The following is a 24,231-nucleotide window of genomic DNA, read 5'->3' on the forward strand; positions in this document are numbered from 1 at the left end:
TAGCAATAAATACACTTAAATTGTGATGTTTTAAGGTACTGTAGGCTACATTTTGTGAAATCAAGCACGACTATTCAGTTGATTGCTTTTATTTGTTTAAAGGCTGAAACTTTGCATTGCTTGATATTTACACAATTGGACGAATTTGTGGTCATTTCAATTGACCTGTGGTCTTTTGACCAGAGGTCTGGTCTAATTGTTTTTGGACATCATCATTGCATGTTATTTTGATTTCCAAAACGATGGTGGTCTTGGGATCAACATGGTACCCTACACAATAAAGCCTTAGTCGGACTAAGTTAGTCCATTTGACCCATCACCCCCACTATGCCATTGTCTGGCTGGAGTTTGCTACAATACCTCTCATTCCCCTCAAGTTATTTCATTTTAAATGAAGTCTGTTTGGTTACTGTACCTGGTGAGACACTTACATACAGTACGAGCAAAATGAATATTCAGAAACATAGATTTTAAAAGACAAAATATGTTTTTCTTTTATTTATAGGCCAATATGATTTATTATATCATATAAATAGTACACATACATGTCAGTTGTGGGCAGCCTAGACTGTCCTGAAATACATCAGATATTGCATACAATGATGGCCCATATAATGACTAAGATCACAGCTTAACTCCTTGGAAAACCCCTTAGCAATTTTAAATCACAATGTGTACAGTTCAGTTGTATAGTTCAGTTAGATGACCAGACTTTTCTGTCCATCATTCCAGCATGTCTGATCTTCACCTATTCCCATTACTGTGGTTACTGCTCACTGAGAGTCACAACAGTCCTTTTTAAAAAGACACTGAATACAATTGTGAATACTTGTCCCCCGAAGATCACTGTTGGATGAAACAATATATTTTCCATACACACAAAGGGCCATGACGTAAATCAGTGATGTGTAAATCACTCATCCTTTAATTTTGGAATGTGTGTGTGTGTGTGTGTGTGTCTGAGCCAGGTGGTTGGGTAACTGTGCTGTGTGTTGTGTTGCGTTGTGTAGCTGTTGTGTTGCTGTGTTGCATTATGTAGCTGTTGTGTTGCTGTGTTGCATTATGTAGCTGTTGTGTTGCTGTGTTGCATTATGTAGCTGTTGTGTTGCGGTGTTGCATTGTGTAGCTGTTGTGTAGCTGTAATGTAGCTGTGTTGTGTGTTGTGTTAAGTTGTGTAGCTGTTGTGTAGATGTGCTGTTGTGTGTTAGAGCAGAGCGCTGAAAGGGAGAACAGACAGGAGCAGGACCATCAGAGATGCCGTCAGACCCGAGGCCTTAGACACCCTCACAGGCTGCCGAGCATACATGTCAATACTCTCTGGAAAAAAAAAAGAAAATACAAATGAGATGATAGATAGCAGAATGTCAAATGATGCTAACAGGAGGCTAGTTTTCTGACATTCCAGTTAAGTCAGCAGTGTGAAGTGAAAGGTGTATCAATAACAAAGACAATCGGTTCAGGAAAACAACACCAGAAAAAACAGTGTCACAGTGATTGTAAAGATGCTGTTTTCTCAGACGTTAAACATGAAGTTATGGATGTTGTCATGCATTGATGAATTACATTTTGAACAAAAGGGAACCATTTCAGACCACAAATAATTACAGTAAATGTGGGATTAATGTCAGTGTTGAATTATCCTGGCCTTGTTTACCTTCATTCTCATTGGCCAAAACCAGGGGCCCCAGTGAGATGGAGGTGCTGTCATGGAAATCAACAGAACGGTGATGCCTCTGATGGTAACCTTGGTCACAGTGCTGTAAACAGGAAGAGAAAGAGGAAGCATTGATGGACCAGTTCAGAATAGATGTCTAAAGCAATTTAATATATGAACTATCTGACAATCAAAGCTGCAGCCTATTCCATTAAAACATCTGTGATGAACATGATTAGGTTACAACCTCAGCCAAACCCTGACATTACTCTGCTAGTAAACATAATACTTAAAGAGCAGGTTTGGTGATTTCTTCGCTGTTTTCGCTTTCACTTAGCATTTTGGCTCGTTTTACGCTTGCAGGTTTTTCTGCAGAGCTTCCCCTTAAGCGTACATATTTTACAACACCTCCTCAATTGGTCAGTCTGACTTTTCGGGAGCATGATCGTGAGGCTGGAGACTTTCTGTTTTTTAGGGCCCGGTGGCACAAACTTGCAAGTGTGGTTTTCCTGCTCACAGGGGGTAAGCTAGGGGTAAGCGGGACAGCCATCATTCAACCCAAAATAAGTCAAATAACCATTCCAGTGACTCCGAAGCTGACCAGTTAAGGCAAATTAAGCTAAAAAACTTGATGATGCTTTTATAAACAAAAAACACCCTCACATACGTCAACAGCGACCAATTTCCCCAGATCATCTAGGGGCTAAGAGCTCTGCTCAGGGGCACAGCAATGGCAGTCAGGCAATCTGCTTTTCTGGCAACTGCTTGCTCACCCAGCTCCTTACTGTACGTACTAGTGATGTGCGGTTCAGCCTATTACCCGCGGATATACGCGGGTTTACCCGCGGGTCGGGCGGATTTGGGTAGGCCTAGTAGTTTTTTCTAAATATTGCGGGTGGGTCGGGTCAAAAAAGTAAAAATGCACATTTCTCACTTGTTAACTTCCGACATATTAGGTGGCGATGCACCTGCAATACACAGGAGGTGTGGTCGAGCGCAAAACATAATTTCTCCTAAATTCAGCACCCAATTGCGCCATGCGTGACTGACTGAAAAAAGTCAATCGCGCATTCGCTACTTTATGGACATGGAGCCTAATGATCTGGGATATGGTTGTGCACAATGCGAGAACACCTTGCTTCTGTCATATACACGAATAAACATCTGTGCTTGTTAAATGCTTGGCAGTGTTTCATGCAAAAGTAGGCTAGCCTATGAAGTTGCATGGGGAAATATGAATGGACACTTGTTATGATGAAGATGAGATTTAACACTGGCTATGTCTAGGCTGCAGATTATGAATGGTGTGGAAGAGCGCAGATTGTCAAAATGACCGATCATTGTAACCCGCTGTTGTCCTCATGTGGGAGAATTAGGCTAATTAGGCTACGAAAGACGTTAGGTGCGTTTTTTTCCTTTTCGCGGGTCGGGTCGGATTTGGATCGATCATGTCCGTTGCTGGTCGTTTGCCGCTGAACCGCGACCCAATTTCAACTTTCTGCTTGACGCTCAAGTCGCTCAAGACGCCCAAAACACGGATTTGCCGCTTCTTGCAGCTGAGAGAAGCCGGCTTCCATTGAAAATGAATGACTTCCTTTATCTTTGGAAGCTCAAGTCGGGGGCGGTGTGAACGCACAGTTAGCCACTATGGTACTACCATCCCAACCTCCCCTGCTGTTGTTTACATGTGTTGAACTCACAGCTGTGCAGTCGTTGTTTGCCATCAAGCACAGGTGGATGCTGCAGTGCAGGTAAATCTTGGAGGAGTTGCCGGTGAAGGTGAACATCCTGAAGGAGAATCGGCCTGATGTGCTGACTCCGTTTTGCAGCAGCTCCACTGTGTTGTCATCGGGATTAGCACACCTAGACAGAAACACAACCAAGTTATGACAATGTTTTGGGTTGAAAGGGGGAGAGGAAGACATTCTTATTTGAAGTTGGAAAGTAGGGAGGCTATTGTCAGTCATTTAGACTAGGTTCACACCGCAAGTCTTAATGCTCAATTCTGAGTATTGTTAAATTGTTCAATTGCTCAACTGTTTTTGTGTGGCTGTTTCGATTGTTCTTAAATACCCAAATATCCAATATCAGGTTCCTACCCCAGTGAAGATCCTGAAATGACCCACATGTCGCAAAACAACCACAAACGAACACACAGCTAACCCAACTGACTGACTACCTTCTTAGTTCCCTTTCATTTCTACAGAGTGAGGCGATAACAAACATCAGAGAGCAACATCCCAACTTCTCTGGTCCGCCAGCGCAAAATTTTGACAAATGTCGACTAAGTATGTAAAAGTCACATGATTGCCGATGATTGTTAACGTGCAGACAGCATATCGTAAGGAACAGCTGATAGTGTGATAGTCTAGTAGATGGGTAAACAGCATGGTGACAGTAAAGAACAGGTGATAGCCCGGTAGTAGGGTAAACAGTAGGTGATAGTCTAGTAGTAGGTGTGTTGTATGTCTAGACGTGTGGAGCCCTGTTTCAGAACATCTGAGAGTAAACTGCAGACCGTATTCATAGGTTGTAGGTCTGCGTCACTTACTCATTTCTGATGAGGTCCCATCGGAGGGGGTAGTTTGGCTGATTGACAGGAGTGGCCCAGCAGGAGTCAATCACCGTGGCGATCTGGCGGCTGTCCAATCCTTCCACCTGTACAGCCACGTAGATCGTCTGATTCAACTTCACACTCACCCTCCCAGAGAACGCATGGGAGAATCCTGCATCTTCATAGGGAATCAGATGGACACGGTAGGTTCCTTCCCCCACTGGTAGCTTCTTAGTAATTTGGCTGAAGAACAAAACACATATGGATGACTGATGAATAGTAGAATTCAGTTCATATGAAGTCTTACGATTGTGTTTGGTCTCTGCAGCAAGGCATTGCAAACTAAAAATATAGCTGCAAGCAGCAATGTGGGGGCCAAGCAGGCAGGTCAAAAAGGCCAGAGTTGCCATGGTAACTCAATACTGTTACGTCAGGTATGTAGTTTTAAGCAGTCACAATAATTTTGACGTCAAACAACCCAAGATTGGCCGAGATGCGAGCTCACTTCCTATTCGGCGGCTTCGCGGCCAATTTCGATTGGCTGTTGCGGGCGAACAGTTTAAGATGTCGTTCCGAAAAGCAAGGCCTATGTTACACTCGGGCTGAAGATCATCTGTGTGAAGTTTCGTGCAGATCGGATACATTTTGTGACCTGCGGAAATGTTTAAGGGGTTTTGATTAAATCCAATATGGCGGCCGAATCAAATAGGTTGATGTCACAAATTGAGCTGGGTCAGCCTAAGGACCTCCCACAGTATAACCAGACACCAGTAGCAAGTTTTAATACCAAACACATCAACAGCTACAGGCCAAAATACCTTTTTGCTAATTATGGCACCCTCTAGAGGTCAAAGGTCACCACATTTATTGAGCCTCCTCCTGATGGGGTTTCAAGTCCATGTACTAAGTTTGGTTTTGATGCGTGCAAGGGTTGCTGAAATATGAGCCCACTTCCTGTTTGGCGGCTTCGCCGCGAATTTTGATTGGCTGTTATGGGCCAACGGTAAAAGTTCCGAAGAAACAAAGCACGAGCTGGATAGGGCATGGTCTGAGGATGCTCTGTGTCAAGTTTGGTGTTGATCGGTCAAAATTTGTGAACAAAATAACTTTTGAAGTGTTTTTCATAAAATCCAAAATGGCTTCGCTGCTTGGCCCCCAATAAAGTAACATGAACATGGAGTGATAGAGGGAAGAACAAACCTCTCCAGTGAGTTGATTTCTATATTCATGGAGAGGGTCTGCGTGAGGGGGTAGACACAGCAGAAGAGCAGGTTCATCTGTCTCTCTCTGCTGATGGGACCGCTGGCTGAGTTGGCCTCCCCATGGATGGAGTTCTCATAGATTAAATGGGTGCTGTTACTCTGTTGGCCAACACACAGCACACACAGGGGTAAATGTCCATGACAACAATTATGTTCTAACATTTTCATCTATGTTCTGGGGTGAGTTCTCAGTAAAGATATTTAGACTGTTCATTTGGAAGACTTCCAGAGATGTATAAGGTCTTTTGGCTTTGCTCACAGAACAATACCTAAAGATAATTACTCCACCAAAGAAGAACTCCTCATGTAATTGTGTACTGTATTAACCAAGAGCAGTCATTATTTGCATGCAGTTGAATAAAAAGTTATACGTGTTGCTTTCAAATTGAGGAAAAACACTAGGCCAATGAAAAGGCAAAGCTCTTGTACCCTTAGCGAAGTTCCACAAGTGTGGTTGTCACTGTCGAAGAGGAACTCCACTCTGCCATCTTGGAGTGTGCCGTTGCAGCTGGGGTCATTGAGGTGGAGAGAGTCAGCCAAGAAGCCTGCCTCAAACAGCTGGCAGCGAGACAAAGACATGGTGCCGGTGCCGTTGGAACAGAACTCCACAGAGTCTGAGAAAGAGGGAAGGAGAGAGAGATGGAGAGAGAGATGGAGATAGAAGGGGGAAGAGATTAAAAGGTCAAGAACAGAGGGGAAATAAAGAGGTATAATACACAGTACATATTAAGAGATATATACCGGTAATGACATTTAAAACACTTCTGTTCAACATGCCATGTCAACATCAACAGCATTAATAGAGCTTATGAACCCTTACCATAGCACTCAGGATGAGGTCTCGGGTGATCCTCATTGCAGAAGCAGCCGTAGACTCCATCCTTCTGGCCACACCACTCATCCTCAGTGCAGTCCAGCTCTTCACAAGGGTCAACTGCAGCTGTTCAAGAACATATGACGACTCCATATGTAGCTTAATTGCTGAATTATTACACATTTGCATAGGCAGATCCAGGTGGGTTTGGATCATGTTATATCAATGGCCCTTTTCACTTTTCCAAAGTATGAAGTGTCGACTGTGATAAGCAGTGTCTGTCTACCCACTGTGGTTGTGACAAAGGCTGGTATTGTATCTCTGAAGGCAGACAGCCATGTTCCTACACAAGCATAGATTCTCTCTTAATTTTTCCCGAAATAGCATATCCTACAGTTATCGTATCTGTCATATTGGTTTGTATAATGGCAGTGCTTATGAAAAACGGTATATGTGTTCAAAACCGTATACAAACAGTATATTTTGTATTCATAGCTGGGAAAGCAAATAAATGATTTTCAATAAAATTCTGTAGATCAGTGTAGTCTCTGTACTGAAATGTAGTTACATAACACTTAAGAGTTCATATTTTAGACTCAGTGAGGCAGACAGTGAAAGCAATGTGAACCTGATGTACTCACAGCAATGCAGTGCAGAACGCCATTCTGGTGTGTGGAGCCCCAGCACATTGCAAGCTGTCTCATAGGCCTCCACTGCTGAGCACAGCATGCTATTGGCTGGTGTGTAGGCACAGAGATCGTACACACAGGAAGTGAAGTAGGCCTGTGGGTCAACATGTAGGTGGCACTGCTGAAATGGGCCACTGCTGTTGGTGATGATGCTGCACAGATCTGTGTATTCTGCTTCAGATACACATGTGTTGTCTCCAATTTGGTCACTGGCTCCACATCTGGGGAAGATCAGGAGAGAGACATACTGTATGTATCAGAATTTGTTGTGTATGTGCATTTTAAAAGTGTACCTGGCAGCATTGCCTTCAACATAAAGGGGAGGTAGGTCATATTTTTAGTCCAGTGGGCCAAACAGTTGACACATTTCACATGTTTGAGCATGAAGGTTATCTAGGCATTATCAGCCATTTAATCCTATACAGTAGTTTGGAATTCTAAACAAATGTATACCTTATATAACTATAATATAACTTATATCCAATAATGCTAACTCACCCAGGACTGCTTGCATCTGATTTCCAACTTTGACCGAATTCGTTGTCAGTCTGGGCCAGAGTGCCATTGGGCAGAACTTTGTCATCTGCTGGGTTGCCATTGTGATTGCCACACATTCCACACACAGATTGGTGATAATCTGGACTCAGTTTGACTAGCAGTCTACTACGACCATCAAACTGGACCACCAGCTCTCCTGAGGCATTCACAACCACAAATCCTGACTCACGAGTCAACTGCGCCAGGGAGCCAACCTGAATGCTGTTTGCATTGTTATCTTGACCATCAACCTAGAAAAAAACAGAAGACAGTTACAGTTGAGGTGGGACAGACACGGTTGCATACTGAACCTCAAAAACATGTCCTCACTGGCAAGACCATTTTGCTCACAATCAGAGAAGTTCCGCAGTGTAAGAGGTACCTTGACTCTCCTGTTCTGTCCAATGCTGATGTGGCTTTGAACTCCTCCCTGAGAGAGCCACACATCCACAGTGGACACAAACGACACAACTAAGTTGCCACGGTGCCTGTTAGCGGCTACTACACGGAAGGCCAGGGCATTATCACTCATGTTGCCACAGGTGTGGGCAATCTCATAAGCGCAGGTGCCCTGGAATTGGATATTAGAACATGTTTAAAACTTGTGTTAAGTTGGTGAAAACATCTCTTTCAGGATTTAAGATCACGCTTTTGGTTTCCTTTTTAGATTTCTGTACTGTTTGTTCTACCTGAAAGTGAGCCACAGCTCCATCAAAGGTGAAGTAGTGAGGGTCTCCCCAGACCGTGCAGGTTGACATTTGACCATAGCAACCCCGGTGGCCATCTTTGACTGAGCATTCCTGACTTGGAGGGCAAGAGGACTGGATACAGCGAAGGTCATTGGGGGCAAAACACTCACAGCGCTGCGAGCAGCCTTGTGTCCAGAACTGCTCTCCGATCTAAGAAACACAAATAACACTGAGATTTAATTTACTTGCTAATAGTCATGAGTTAATAAAATCACTGTGTGTGAGACACATGCCATCCTCTTGGTCAGGTTCTGCTTACATCATAGTAGAAGCCGTCACGAAGACAGCCACACTGCTCCACAGGCACACAGCGCCCCCCGCTCCTCACAAATCCATCATCGCAGAAACAGCCCTCAGCACACGTCCTGTCACAGCTGGCATCAATGCTCTTGGCACAGGTGTGCCCACACTCTGTACCACACAGATCGTAGTGGCTGTTTTCTGGACACTCCATTTCTGTTGACACGGGTATGGTTTTATTACCTTTCAGACATTTCAATCAACCAGAAGAATCAAACCACAAATGTAATCAGTGTAAGTCGGGTCCTAGAGACTTACGGCAGGTGGAGTTTTGTCTCCAGGGGTAAACGATGACATTTTCGGCTTGGCATGCGCTGACATATGCTTCCATTGCACGGCAGAGGACTTCACTTCTGTCCCCAGACAAGCACACGTCAAACACACAGTCGTTGAAGAATTGCTGGGGATCCACATGGGAATGGCAGAAGCTCAGTGGTCCATTGCTAGCTCTGAGTAGCTCACACATGGCACGGGCTGTCGAGTCATCTTGGCACACTGGGCAGGAGTTTCCACATCCTCCAGTACAGGGAATGCCGTCATCAACCTTCCAGTAGTCCCCAAACTCAGAGACAGGGAGGGCAACAGAGCCTGAACTGCCGTCATGGACCGTGAAGTCATCACCCTGGAAGCCGTTGAAGTTACCACACAAACCGCATGTAGCTCCACTGTAGTTGGATGGTACTGTGATGTCCAACACCCACCGGCCGTCATAACTGACAGTTAGACCAAAGTCTGTTTTCACAAATGTGTGGAGCCCATTGGCATACACTGACACTCTTCCCTGATCAAGAACAATCGGCAAGTTTCTTGTCTCCCCATTCACCTGAAATCAGAGTTATCATTTGTGAGATAGGATTTTAACCTGTTTTACAATTATACTTGAAAAGGGTTTATACAAAAAAAACAGAGGTGATAGATCGAAAAGGAAGAAAATAATCTATTGATGCACGGGGCTTACTTATCCCCATCTTTTACCAAACAAATGTGTTCAGCAAACTTCAAGCACATTATGTAAACTTCAAGCCAAATGCATTGTCACCCAAATGACAGATTCAGAAACCAATTTTACACTGATGACAGGAGAACACTACCCTGCAACTAAAGATGACCTTAAAATAATCTGACAAAAAATAACTTGACCCTCACCTGCACAGTCCCCTGGTTGTATTTTGAGATGTACACAAGATGTCCAGACACATTGACGTAGACAGCCACAGTGATGGAGACCTGCAGACCATTCCATGCCTCGTTCCTGGCCTCTACCTGAAAGTGAGGTAGATCTTGTGTTCCATTGCAAACTGATGCAAGGACGTAACGACAAGTGCCCTGGAAGTCAAAGGTGCGTCTGTCGAAGGAGGTGTAGTGTGGGTCTCCAGAGGCCGAGCAGGTGGCCTCAGGTTTGGGATGGCAGCCATACCGTCCATCCACGACTCGACAAGACTCCTGAGCACCACAAGAAGAGGCGGTGCAATGTGACTGCCCAGTAATGCCATTACATTGGCACTGGAACTGGCACTCCTCCCCGTACCAGTAGCGCTCTCCACTCTGTCTGTAACGCCCGCCGTGGTGGCAGCCACAACCCGTGGGTGGCACACAGCGATCCCCACTCAGGAGGAACCCGTCATTACACTGGCACCCCTCCTGGCACTGCTGGGTGCACAGGAAGGGGAAAGACAGGCTTGGGCAGGAAGCAGGGCAGGACGTACCACATAGCTCATAATGGCTGTTAGTTGGGCAGGTTGCCGCTATAAAAAGGAATGACTGGTCAGTTCCATATCAAACAGTTTCTTTTCTCATCAATTTATTAGAATGTTATCACACTCACCACAGTTAGTGATGTTCCTCCATTCCCCAACTGTGATTCCACTCTGTTGGCAAAGCAGTGCGTATCCACGCAGTGCCTCGCACAGTCCCTCTCGAGCACCTTGCGTCCTCAATAGAGTCTGGACACAGTCTTCAATTCGGCTCCAGGGGTCAAGACTTGCTTGGCATTGGCTAAAAGGCCCATGTGCCCATCCCATGATGCCGCAGAGGTCCCTAAACTGGCTGGTGTTCTGGTAGTGTCCGGGTTCCCAGACCTGAGGTTCTACACAGTGCGCTGACAGGGAGCCATCTCTCCAGCTGTCCCCAAACTGCTGAGAGTCGTTGAGGGGAATTCCAGCAGGGGAGAAGAAGTCGTCATGAGGGTCTCCATTCAGATTTCCACACAGGCCTCCTAGAGTGCCGTTGTAGTTGCCTGGAGCGGTGATGCGGATGACGTGTGGCCAGTCAGCTCTTACCAACACTCCGAAGTTGGTCTCTATGACAACACCCTTTACACTGCTGTGGTAGATGCGAATATGACCGGGGCCGACGCTGAACGGAAGGCCCACTGTTTGCCCATTCACCTGATGGGAGAACATTAGGTTTATACTTGCAGATGTGTATCATGGTATTGGAAGTGTAAAACGTTTTTGTATCAGACAAACACATTTTTATCTCTATTTCTTTAAGGGTGTAAACATAGATCCTGTACCTTAGTTGTGCCCCCCTCTCCCATCTCCACCGAGACTTGTGTTCCTCCTGCTTCAAACTGCAGATGTCTGACAAAATCTCTTGGGCCTGAGGGAACTTTCTCAACAGTTACTTGAAAGTGAGGTAATTGTGATTGTCCCCTGACTCTAGCCAGTGTCAGACTACAGGCACCTGGGTATTTGAAGGTCTGTCCATCAAAAGTGCGGTAGGACCCAAAGCCCTCCACCCAGCAGGTGGAGTAGCTGACAGGTCTGCAGCCCAGCACACCACCATGGACCCCACACACCTCAAGCTCATTGCAGCTGTGTGCCTGGCAGGTCATTGACCCTTGAGTACAGTGGCAACGCCTCCCACAGTCCTGGTCTAGAACCACTGTCTCCCCAGCTGTGTAGTAACGCCCCTCGAAGGTGCAGCCACAGTCATTCTGCCGAACACATTCCCCACCGCTTAGGACATAGCTAGCATTGCAGATGCAGCTCTCCTGGTTGGGCAGAGGGCAATTCTGGGTGGCGTTGGGGTTGCTGCAGGTTGCAGGGCACCCAGTTCCTTGAGACTCAAAGTGACTGTTGGTGGGACAAGGGATCTCTGTGGAAGCAAAAAATAAAATAAAATTAGTAGTAGTAAATTGAACATTGTCAAAAATGTTTACCGGATACAGTACTTTTACAGAGAGTCAGTACCCACCACAGAATCCAGGGCTTCTCCACCGGCCCAACTGGATGCCCTCTTGTTGGCACTGGGCAGCGTACACATTGAGTGCTTGGCAGAGAATGGGCTGGTAGCCATCACCCACACACAGATCATACACACAGTTTTCTACAAAGTTCTGTGGAGACACCCTTGAGTGGCAGGAGGCAAACGGGCCGACACTGTTGCTTAAGATACCACAGTGGGCTGTGTTTCCATAAAGAGTCCTTTGACTATCGGTACAGGCAGCACAAGCAAGTCCTGCACATCGCACGTCCTGGCAGCTAGGGTCAGTGTCCCCTTCCACCTTCCAGCTGTTAGCAAACTCCACGTCTGAGCTCACAAGCTGCCCAGCGCGGGTTCTGAAGTCATCTTGAGGGTGGTGGTTGAAGTTGCCACACAGGCCGCAGGTTGCGTTCTGGTACTCATAGGGTACTGAGATTCTGACATAGTGATTGGCATCGTAGGTGACCAGCAGGCCAAAGTCTGTACTCACAGCCACAGTGAAACCTGATTGGTAGACTCGGATGGACCCATGTCGGAGGGTAAAAGGGGTCGACACAAAGCTTCCATTCACCTGAAGGAGATTGTTACCATTAACACTTGGCCAATTGGAGAAGAACAGTTTGGACTTTGTTTGAAAGTTGTGAAATATGATGCCTGAGAACATTTACTTTGTATTATTGTGGTACTTACCTTTGCTTGGTAAGGATGGTCTTTGACAAGTTCAATTTCCTCATCATAAACCCACACTCTTACAAGATGAGTCCAAGACACACGTGTGCTTGCCCGATTTTCATTCTTCCCTTCAATCCGGTAGTACGGCAGTCCATTGCCACAAGCCTAGTGGACATTCAAGAACATTAAGCCTTGAGCTCTAAACAAATACAAACATATTAATAAAGAAACTTAATGAACTCATATCTTTAAAGGCAGTAGAGGTATAATACCTCTGAGAGGACGTATGTGCAGGTTCCCTGGAAGTGAAAGAGTTTCCTGTCAAAGGTGTTGTAGTGGGGGTCTCCAGAGATGGTGCAGGTGCCGCGCTGAATATTATTCTGGCAGGAGTACTGGGAGGATGCTGGACGACACGCCTGGGAGAAGCTGCAGGGCTGCTTCTGGCACTGGAGGAGGCCTCCACTGACGCAGGTGCATCTCTGCTGACAGGTGCCATCACTCCAGAAAGAGTCCCCTATCTGCACAGGTGAGCCTGTAGGAGTTCCAGATGTGCTAACAGTTAGTGTCCCCCACCAAACGTTCACACTGTATTTGTTGCCATTTTAGTATACTCCCACACTAATCATGTTTTCATATTGTACTGCATGTGTCTAATATCCTAGGTTTTAATTTATTATCTGACTCTTTTTCCAATTTACTACTTGTTTCACTTAAAAAAATGGTGGTGAAGGTTTAATTTGACAAGTTTCAATGGTGTATTTACAGATAATAAGACATGCAACAGTAGAGGAAAAACATACCATTGTATTGACAGTCCCGTGAATCATGATTCTCATTGCAGCCATAGACTCCATCCTTCTGGCCACACCACTCATCCTCAGTGCAGTCCAGCTCTTCACAAGGGTCAACTGCAGCTGTTCAAGAACATATGACGATTCCATATGTAGCTTAATTGCTGAATTATTACACATTCTCATAGGCAGATCCAGGTGGGTTTGGATCATGAATTATATAATAAGCTATACAATGGCCCTTTCCCCTTTTCCAAAGTATGAGGTGTCGACTGTGATAAGCAGTGTTTGTCTACCCACTGTAGTAGTTACCATAAGCTGGTATTGTGTCTCTGAAGGCAGACAGCCATGTTCCTAGACAATCATAGATGGTTCTCTATTTTTCCCCAAATGGCATATCCTACAGTTATCATATGTGTCATATTGGATTGTATAATAGCAGTGCTTAAGAAAATGACATACATACAGTATGATATACTCATTGCTAGTAAAGCAAATAAATGATTTGTACTGGATGCTGTAGATCAGTGTAGTCTCTGTGCATAGCTGAAATTAAGTTACATAATACTTAAGAGTTCATATTTTAGACTCAGTGAGGCATGTAGTGAATAGCCTGGGTGTTCCCATCCTGCCTTGCGCGGTGATTTCATTCACACTGCTAAGGCAGTCTGGATACTAACACCCAAATTTTCGCTTGATGTTGGTAACCAATCACAGAACATCCAAGAAGTTTCCGTTGCCTTCTTGCGTCTACATTCGACGCCAAAGGATTTACACTGATGTCAATGGCAGCCTTTCGGGTTGCATATGAACGCGCGGGGGCACCTTCGGCTTCTGATATTGACGCCAGGGGGCTTGGCATGCATCCTCGTTCGATGAGTTGGGTGTGAGACCGTGTTGGATGAGCTATGCGCATTTGATAGACATCCATGGCGCCCAATGAACGGATTTGGGCATTTTTTCAAATACGAGAAAATGAACGTCTGATTGCCAGACCACGTCTCATTTGAGAAGTGGTAGGCGCTAGCCAGGCTAGGGAGTGAAAGTAATGTGAACCTGATGTACTCACGACAATGCAGTGCAGAACGCCATTCTGGTGTGTGGAGCCCCAGCACATTGCAAGCTGTCTCATAGGCCTCCACTGCTGAGCACAGCATGTCATTGGCTGGTGTGTAGGCACAGAGATCGTACACACAGGAAGTGAAGTAGGCCTGTGGGTCAACATGTAGGTGGCACTGCTGAAATGGGCCACTGCTGTTGGTGATGATGCTGCACAGATCTGTGTATTCTGCTTCAGATACACATGTGTTGTCTCCAATTTGGTCACTGGCTCCACATCTGGGGAAGATCAGGAGGGAGACATACTGTATGTATCAGAATTTGTTGTGTATGTGCATTTTAAAGGTGTACCTGGCAGCATTGCCTTCAACATAAAGGGGCTGTAGGTCATATTTTTAGTCCAGTGGGCCAAACAGTTGACGTATTTCACATGTTTGAGCATGAAGGTTATCTAGGCATTGTCAGCCATTTAATCCTATAGTAGTTTGGAATTCTAAACAAATGTATAACTTTTCCAATAATGCTAACTCACCCAGGACTGCTTGCATCTGATTTCCAACTTTGACCGAATTCATTGTCAGTCTGGGCCAAAGTGCCATTGGGCAGAACTTTGTCATCTGCTGGGTTGCCATTGTGATTGCCACACATTCCACATACAGATTGGTGATAATCTGGACTCAGTCTGACTAGCAGTCTACTACGACCATCAAACTGGACCACCAGCTCTCCTGAGGCATTCACAACCACAAATCCTGACTCACGAGTCAACTGCGCCAGGGAGCCAACCTGAATGCTGTTTGCATTGTTATCTTGACCATCAACCTAGAAAAAAACAGAAGATAGTTACAGTGAGGTAGGACAGACATGGTTGCATAATGCTCTTCAAAAACATGTCCTCACTGGCAAGACCATTTTGCTCACAATCAGAGAAGTTCCGCAGTGTAAGAGGTACCTTGACTCTCCTGTTCTGTCCAATGCTGATGTGGCTTTGAACTCCTCCCTGAGAGAGCCACACATCCACAGTGGACACAAACGACACAACTAAGTTGCCACGGTGCCTGTTAGCGGCTACTACACGGAAGGCCAGGGCATTATCACTCATGTTGCCACAGGTGTGGGCAATCTCATAAGCGCAGGTGCCCTGGAATTGGATATTAGAACATGTTTAAAACTTGTGTTAAATTGGTGAAAACATCTCTTTCAGGATTTAAGATCACGCTTTTGGTTTCCTTTTTAGATTTCTGTACTGTTTGTTCTACCTGAAAGTGAGCCACAGCTCCATCAAAGGTGAAGTAGTGAGGGTCTCCCCAGACCGTGCAGGTTGACATTTGACCATAGCAACCCCGGCGGCCATCTTTGACTGAGCATTCCTGACTTGGAGGGCAAGAGGACTGGATACAGCGAAGGTCATTGGGGGCAAAACACTCACAACGCTGCGAGCAGCCTTGTGTCCAGAACTGCTCTCCGATCTAAGAAACACAAATAACACTGAGATTTAATTTACTTGCTAATAGTCATGAGTTAATAAAATCACTGTGTGTGAGACACATGCCATCCTCTTGGTCAGGTACTGCTTACATCATAGTAGAAGCCGTCACGAAGACAGCCACACTGCTCCACAGGCACACAGCGCCCCCCGCTCCTCACAAATCCATCATCGCAGAAACAGCCCTCAGCACACGTCCTGTCACAGCTGGCATCAATGCTCTTGGCACAGGTGTGCCCACACTCTGTACCACACAGATCGTAGTGGCTGTTTTCTGGACACTCCATTTCTGTTGACATGGGTATGGTTTTATTACTTTTCAGACATTTCAATCAACCAGAAGAATCAAACCACAAAAGTAATCAGTGTAAGTTGGGTCCTATCTTACGGCAGGTGGAGTTTTGTCTCCAGGGGTAAACGATGACATTTTCCGCTTGGCATGCGCTGACATATGCTTCCATTGCACGGCAGAGGACCTCGTTTCTGTCCCCAGACAAGCACACGTCAAACACACAGTCGTTGAAGAATTGCTGGGGATCCACATGGGAATGGCAGAAGCTCAGTGGTCCATTGCTAGCTCTGAGTAGCTCACACATGGCACGGGCTGTCGAGTCATCTTGACACACTGGACAGGAGTTTCCACATCCTCCAGTACAGGGAATGCCATCATCAACCTTCCAGTAGTCCCCAAACTCAGAGACAGGGAGGGCAACAGAGCCTGAACTGCCGTTATGGACCGTGAAGTCATCACCCTGGAAACCGTTGAAGTTACCACACAAACCGCATGTAGCTCCACTGTAGTTGGATGGTACTGTGATGTCCAACACCCACCGGCCGTCATAACTGACAGTTAGACCAAAGTCTGTTTTCACAAATGTGTGGAGCCCATTGGCATACACTGCCACTCTTCCCTGATCAAGAACAATCGGCAAGTTTCTTGTCTCCCCATTCACCTGAAATCAGAGTTATCATTTGTGAGAGGATTTTAACCTGTTTTACAATTATACTTGAAAAGGGTTTATACAAAAAACAGAGGTGATAGAAGAAAGATAGAGATAGAAGATAGAAAAGATAGAAAAGGAAGAAGATAATCTATTGATGCACGGGGCTTACTTATCCCCATCTTTTAATAAACAAATGTGTTCAGCAAACTTCAAGCACATTATGTAAACTTCAAGCCAAATGCATTGTCACCCAAATGACAGATTCAGAAACCAATTTTACACTGATGACAGGAGAACACTACCCTGCAACTAAAGATGACCTTAAAATAATCTGACAAAAAATAACTTGACCCTCACCTGCACAGTCCCCTGGTTGTATTTTGAGATGTACACAAGATGTCCAGACACATTGACGTAGACAGCCACAGTGATGGAGACCTGCAGACCATTCCATGCCTCGTTCCTGGCCTCTACCTGAAAGTGAGGTAGATCTTGTGTTCCATTGCAAACTGATGCAAGGACGTAACGACAAGTGCCCTGGAAGTCAAAGGTGCGTCTGTCGAAGGAGGTGTAGTGTGGGTCTCCAGAGGCCGAGCAGGTGGCCTCAGGTTTGGGATGGCAGCCATACCGTCCATCCACGACTCGACAAGACTCCTGAGCACCACAAGAAGAGGCGGTGCAATGTGACTGCCCAGTAATGCCATTACACTGGCACAGGAACTGGCACTCCTCACCGTACCAGTAGCGCTCTCCACTCTGTCTGTAACGCCCGCCGTGGTGGCAGCCACAACCCGTGGGTGACACACAGCGATCCCCACTCAGGAGGAACCCGTCATTACACTGGCACCCCTCCTGGCACTGCTGGGTGCACAGGAAGGGGAAAGACAGGCTTGGGCAGGAAGCTGGGCAGGACGTACCACATAGCTCATAATGGCTGTTAGTTGGGCAGGTTGCCGCTATAAAAAGGAATGACAGGTCAGTTCCTTATCAAACAGTTTCTTTTCTCATCAATTTATTAGAATGTTATCACACTTACCACAGTTAGTGATGTTCCTCCATTCCCCAACTGTGATACCACTCTGTTGGCAAAGCAGTGCGTATCCACGCAGTGCCTCGCACAGTCCCTCTCGAGCACCTTTCGCCCTCACTAGAGTCTGGACACAGTCTTCAATTTGGCTCCAGGGGTCAAGACTTGCTTGGCATTGGCTAAAAGGCCCATGTGCCCATCCCATGATGCCGCAGAGGTCCCTAAACTGGCTGGTGTTCTGGTAGTGTCCGGGTTCAGGTTCTACACAGTGTGTTGACAGGGAGCCATCTCTCCAGCTGTCCCCAAACTGCTGAGAGTCGTTGAGGGGAATTCCAGCAGGGGAGAAGAAGTCGTCATGAGGGTCTCCATTCAGATTCCCACACAGGCCTCCTAGAGTGCCGTTGTAGTTGCCTGGAGCGGTGATGCGGATGACGTGTGGCCAGTCAGCTCTTACCAACACTCCGAAGTTGGTCTCTATGACAACACCCTTTACACTGCTGTGGTAGATGCGAATATGACCGGGGCTGACGCTGAACGGAAGGCCCACTGTTTGCCCATCCACCTGATGGGAGAACATTAGGTTTATACTTGCAGATGTGTATCATGGTATTGGAAGTGTAAAACGTTTTTGTATCAGACACACTATTTTTATATCTCTATTTCTTGTGTGTGAACATAGATCCTGTACCTTAGTTGTGCCCCCCTCTCCCATCTCCACCGAGACTTGTGTTCCTCCTGCTTCAAACTGTAGATGTCTGACAAAATCTCTTTGGCCTGAGGGAACTTTCTCAACAGTTACTTGAAAGTGAGGTAATTGTGATTGTCCCCTGACTCTAGCCAGTGTCAGACTACAGGCACCTGGGTATTTGAAGGACTGTCCATCAAAAGTGCGGTAGGACCCAAAGCCCTCCACCCAGCAGGTGGAGTAGCTGACAGGTCTGCAGCCCAGCACACCACTTTGGACCCCACACACCTCAAGCTCATTGCAGCTGTGTGCCTGGCAGGTCATTGACCTTTGAGTACAGTGGCAACGCCTCCCACAGTCCTGGTCTAGCACCACTGTCTCCCCAGCTGTGTAGTACCGCCCCTCGAAGGTGCAGCCACAGTCATTCTGCCGAACACATTCCCCACCGCTTAGCACATAGCCAGCATTGCAGATGCAGCTCTCCAGGTTGGGCAGAGGGCAATTTTGGGTGGCGTTGGGGTTGCTGCAGGTTGCAGGGCACCCAGTTCCTTGAGACTCAAAGTGACTGTTGGTGGGACAAGGGATCTCTGTGGAAGCAAAAATGAAAATAAAATTAGTAGTAGTAAATTGAACATTGTCAAAAATGTTTACCGGATACAGTACTTTTACAGAGAGTCAGTACCCACCACAGAATCCCGGGCTTCTCCACTGGCCCAACTGGATGCCCTCTTGTTGGCACTGGGCAGCGTACACATTGAGTGCTTGGCAGAGAATGGGCTGGTAGCCATCACCCACACACAGATCATACACACAGTTTTCTACAAAGTTCAGTGGAGACACCCTTGAGTGGCAGGAGGCAAACGGGCCGACACTGTTGCTTAAGATACCACAGTGGGCCGTGTTTCCATAAAGAGTCCTTTGACTATCGGTACAGGCAGCACAAGCAAGTCCTGCACATTGCACGTCCTGGCAGCTAGGGTCCCCTTCCGCCTTCCAGCTGTTAGCAAACTCCACGTCTGAGCTCACAAGCTGCCCAGCGCGGGTTCTGAAGTCATCTTGAGGGTCGTGGTTGAAGTTGCCACACAGGCCGCAGGTTGCGTTCTGGTACTCATAGGGTACTGAGATTCTGACATAGTGATTGGCATCGTAGGTGACCAGCAGGCCAAAGTCTGTACTCACAGCCACAGTGAAACCTGATTGGTAGACTCGGATGGACCCATGTCGGAGGGTAAAAGGGGTCGACACAAAGCTTCCATTCACCTGAAGGAGATTGCAACTATATTAACACTGGGCCGATTGGAGGAGAACAGTTTTGACTTTGTTTGAAAATTGTGAAATGTGATGCCTGAGAACATTTACTTTGTATTATTGTGGTACTTACCTTTGCTTGGTAAGGATGGTCTTTGACAAGTTCAATTTCCTCATCATAAACCCACACTCTTACAAGATGAGTCCAAGACACACGTGTGCTTGCCCGATTTTCATTCTTCCCTTCAATCCGGTAGTACGGCAGTCCATTGCCACAAGCCTAGTGGACATTCAAGAACATTAAGCCTTGAGCTCTAAACAAATACAAACATATTAATAAAGAAACTTAATGAACTCATTTCTTTAAAGGCAGTAGAGGTATAATACCTCTGAGAGGACGTATGTGCAGGTTCCCTGGAAGTGAAAGAGTTTCCTGTCAAAGGTGTTGTAGTGGGGGTCTCCAGAGATGGTGCAGGTGCCGCGCTGAATATTATTCTGGCAGGAGTACTGGAAGGATGCTGGACGACACACCTGGGAGAAGCTGCAGGGCTGCTGCTGGCACTGGAGGAGGCCTCCACTGACGCAGGTGCATCTCTGCTGACAGGTGCCATCTCTCCAGAAAGAGTCCCCTACCTGCACAGGTGAGCCTGTAGGGGTTCCAGATGTGCTAACAGTTAGTGTCCTCAACCAAACAATGGACTCGAGGACAATGGAAACCTTCCAGGGAGCAAAAAATAATGAACCAATCAGGATCGCCAGAGGGGATTTCATAGATGTGACGTAGCGCCGAAGTGACTATCTGATTCCATCAACAATGGCGACGCGCACCAAGGAGTCTTGTGCTGACATTGATTCTGCTATTTCAACCGTTTTGTCGAATCTATCGAGTATTCATTCTTTAAAAGATGAACAACAGTTAATGGTTTTGAAGGCATTTATTGGTGGCAAGGATGTTTTCACTCTTCTTCCGACCGGGTTTGGCAAGAGCTATTTCAACCGTTTTGTCGAATCTATCGAGTATTCATTCTTTAAAAGATGAACAACAGTTAATGGTTTTGAAGGCATTTATTGGTGGCAAGGATGTTTTCACTCTTCTTCCGACCGGGTTTGGCAAGAGCTTGAAGTAGCCTAGAGCGTCATTCAAGGTAACGGACAAGTGGTTTATCCAATCACATAGAAGGATTTTTTTACAAGGCCCCGCCTTCTGAAATACATCTCCTATAGTTCAGTCCCATATCCTTGTGTGAAGCTCAGCGAACTACAAGGATCTGGCAAAAGTCAGGTTAGGTTTTCGGTCCCATTGAAATGAATGGGGATTTTTTTTGGTATTTTCTTTTTGCAGCCTTGTTTTTGTAAGCATTGTTGACGTAATTGAAGTCATTGGCTAAGTTAGCTACTCAATCTGGTTAGCATTGTTAGCATAGTTAGCATGGTTAGCATAGTTAGCATTTTTAGCATAACTGTTAGAAATCATCAGCTAAGTTTGCTAATCAACCTGGTTAGCATTGCTAGCTTAGTTAGCATTGTTAGCAGAGTTAGCATTTTTGCAAGCCCACTCTTGCAGGTCCTCGGACATGCACATTTCTAGTTTATCATCTGACTCTTTTTCCAACTTACTACTTGTTTCACTAATGTTTCACCTAAAAAAAACTGGTGGTGGAGGTTTAATTTGACAATTTTCAATGGTGTATTTACAGATAATAAGACATACCATTGTATTGACAGTCCCGTGAATCATGATCCTCATTGGAGAAGCAGCCGTAGACTCCATCCTTTTGGTCACACTTCTCATCCTCAGTGCAGTCCAGCTCTTCACAAGGGTCAACTACAGCTGTTGAAGAACATATGACGACTCCATATGTAGCTTAATTGCTGAATTATTACACATTCTCATAGGCAGATCCAGGTGGGTTTCATGAAATATATAATAAGCTATATCAATGGTCCTTTCCCCTTTTCCAAAATATGAGGTGTCGACTGTGATAAGCAGACTGATCACAGAGGAACTCCCATCATCCACACGACCATTCACTATGTCACCGTGTCCATATGGGTAGAATACAGCTGTAAATATTATTTAGGGATAAGTTGTTGATTATCTCTGCCAGGTTAAATAGTGAAACATGTTTTTTTTATTGAAAATATATAAGATAAGATATAGATACAGTATGATATTATAAGATATGAGAACATAAACTAAAGTAACTTGCAACAGTAGAGGAAAAACATACCATTGTTTTGACAGCCCCGGGGACCATGATCTGTTCTGAAGGCCCAGCGACCCGGTATGTTAACATTGCTTGAGGATGGTAAATCTTTGACGTTGTTCCCGAGCGATCCAGTAATTGAAAAACAATGTGTAGAGTTGATTGTGTCATAGCCAGCCTGAAAACAGCATGGGGAGGGATTGACATTTGAGTTAGCTTCCACTTTGCTTCATTTCCAATTCATGTCAGAATGAATGTTGTTTTTCGTACCTGCACGTTATGCTGTGTTGAGGCAATGTCACCATAGTTCATCAGGATAAATGTGTATTGACCACCAGAGATCAGAACCACTTGGAAGGATGTTTCCTAGAGTATATAATTAATTGTTATTCTGTCTGCAAACCTTATGATTCTACTTTGCTCACAATTTGTCACTCTTAGTACTAAAACGTTCACATTTTAATACATGTATTTTTATTGTACTGTCTCAATTCAGCCCAACTCTGCTTGGGCTTGTACCCCTAACTTCTTCCACCTTGGATTGAGAGGCAGGCATGCTAGCCACAGAGCTACCAGTGTATGCCTGAATTTACACTTGAACACAAACGTAGGTGCATGTATGGTTAAAGTAACATTTGTACACAAACATATACAGGTCTGTGTATTTGAATGACTTACTGTTCCTGAATACTCAAAGTATGCCACTCTGTTCCATGTTGCAACAAAGACCCAGGAAGCTGAGAAGCTCAACCCAGGGAAGTACTGGTTAATGTCCGTAGTGGCTCGCTGGAGAACGCTGCCACTGGTGTACTGCCGGTGGGATATGACGCCGTTGCCTCTGTTGTCGATGTTGGTCCAGAACGGGGCAATGATATCTCTGTTCCCGTATGCTGGGAACTGGTAAGGGGTGAAGCTGGACCAGGCAGAGTTAAAGGTGAGGTCGCCATTGTTGTTCACCTGCAAAAACAGAAACTGTTCATGGCAAGGAAAGCCTCTGTTCTTCAGCTCATACCTTCGTTTTTAGTCAGTGTGATTCATTTGTTTTAATTGATTAGCTATTTATGATAGGCGCTATAATAAATCAACTGTCACAAATGTGTCATTAACAAATGGTTGATGTATTTTTGTGAACTTACAAAAATCTGTTGATATGTCTTTTCAAAGAATGTGAATGGTCGAAGCAGGCTGATCACAGAGGAACTCCCATCAACTTCACGACTATTCAGTATGTCAGGCCAGAATGCAGCATAGGGGTAGAATACAGCTGCAAATATTATTTAAGGATAAGTTGTTGATTATCTCTGCCAGGTTAAATAGTGAAACATGTTTTTTTTATTGAAAATATATAAGATAAGATATAGATACAGTAAGATATCATAAGATATGAGAACATAAACTAAAGTAACTTGTAAAAACCTTTTAAAACTAAAAGAACTAAGAGACACATAAGGCATAAAGGCAAACAAAAGTAAACAATGTCTTTCAACATGGCGAAAAAGGCAGGTTTTTCATACAATGAAATACGAAATAGCACCAAAAATGGCATTAAAAAGCTATGGCTTAAACTTCTGGTGAGTAAGTACTGTTCACCAAGTTTGGTAAAGATCCCTTAACCAGTATGGGAGATATTATTATCAGCTAATATCAAGATGTGCTAACATACGTTTTTGGCCCCAAAGTCATTGTACCGTGCTCCATTTTAAAGCCCTATACTGTATATATTTTTGGTACAAATCTGTGCTGTAGGCACCAAACATAAATCTAAAAGTATGATTCAAATGATACCAAATATGCTTTTGCTCTATTTACTTCTACCTTTTTACCCTGACCCTTTTCTACTGTAGGCTAATTCAGACTTTTTATTTAAAAATTTAAAAAGCTGAAACTGTGGCTTTAATGTGTGCATCAATTGTGTGCATTAATGTCCAAAGATTTCTGAAATCATTGCCTACCTTGTGCCGCTGACAATTCACCTGTTGAAAAAGAACATAGCATGACAGCATCAATAGAAAGAAGACACATTAATTAAATGTGATGTTAGATCCGGTGTGAGGTTCAGGAGGCCTTACCCATCATCAGCACCACTGTGGATAGGACGCACACACACACGGGGAGGCCCATGGTGACTGCTGCACCTGGTCTCTGTCACAAGCTGATCTTCTAGTGTGGACCCAGACCTCTAATAACTAGACAACAACATCACATCCACAACCACGGAAGTGAACACTTCATTACTATTACAGTAAGATAATAAAAAAGTGAATATTTCATTACTATTACAATAATAATATGTGAATATTTCATGACGATTACGTAAGATAATGGGCATTCATTGTGTATGAATGT

General features: G+C 45.1%; 1 protein-coding gene across 1 annotated transcript; it reads right to left on the reverse strand.

Moving 5' to 3' along the window:
* Nucleotides 1-1,204: 1,204 nt before the first annotated feature.
* Nucleotides 1,205-23,583, reverse strand: LOC134075930 (alpha-tectorin-like). Its single transcript, XM_062530957.1, has 37 exons — nucleotides 23,574-23,583; nucleotides 23,022-23,149; nucleotides 22,564-22,842; nucleotides 22,136-22,251; nucleotides 21,910-22,076; nucleotides 20,066-20,325; nucleotides 19,812-19,958; nucleotides 19,117-19,690; nucleotides 18,434-19,017; nucleotides 17,755-18,307; nucleotides 17,076-17,674; nucleotides 16,163-16,727; nucleotides 15,867-16,063; nucleotides 15,548-15,757; nucleotides 15,241-15,429; nucleotides 14,821-15,110; nucleotides 14,299-14,567; nucleotides 13,239-13,352; nucleotides 12,711-12,970; nucleotides 12,457-12,603; nucleotides 11,758-12,337; nucleotides 11,075-11,658; nucleotides 10,385-10,946; nucleotides 9,706-10,304; nucleotides 8,818-9,382; nucleotides 8,519-8,715; nucleotides 8,200-8,409; nucleotides 7,893-8,081; nucleotides 7,472-7,761; nucleotides 6,926-7,194; nucleotides 6,291-6,410; nucleotides 5,900-6,084; nucleotides 5,409-5,569; nucleotides 4,206-4,451; nucleotides 3,355-3,517; nucleotides 1,655-1,757; nucleotides 1,205-1,317 (listed from the first exon to the last, which is right to left on the reverse strand). The coding sequence occupies exons 1-37, from the start codon at nucleotides 23,581-23,583 to the stop codon at nucleotides 1,205-1,207; spliced, it is 10,794 nt and encodes a 3,597-aa protein (XP_062386941.1).
* Between the last annotated feature and the right edge of the window lie 648 nt (nucleotides 23,584-24,231).

Source organism: Sardina pilchardus, chromosome 3 (genome assembly GCF_963854185.1).
Source record: "Sardina pilchardus chromosome 3, fSarPil1.1, whole genome shotgun sequence".
Lineage (NCBI taxonomy): Eukaryota > Metazoa > Chordata > Actinopteri > Clupeiformes > Clupeidae > Sardina > Sardina pilchardus.

Excerpts from the sequence above, each read along its gene's own strand:
- LOC134075930 (XM_062530957.1), bottom strand. Across the intron at positions 19,691-19,811 it reads ACCATCCTTACCAAGCAAAG|GTGAATGGAAGCTTTGTGTC; the intron begins GTAAGTACCACA and ends AATCTCCTTCAG. Across the intron at positions 11,659-11,757 it reads GAGAAGCCCTGGATTCTGTG|AGATCCCTTGTCCCACCAAC; the intron begins GTGGGTACTGAC and ends TTGCTTCCACAG.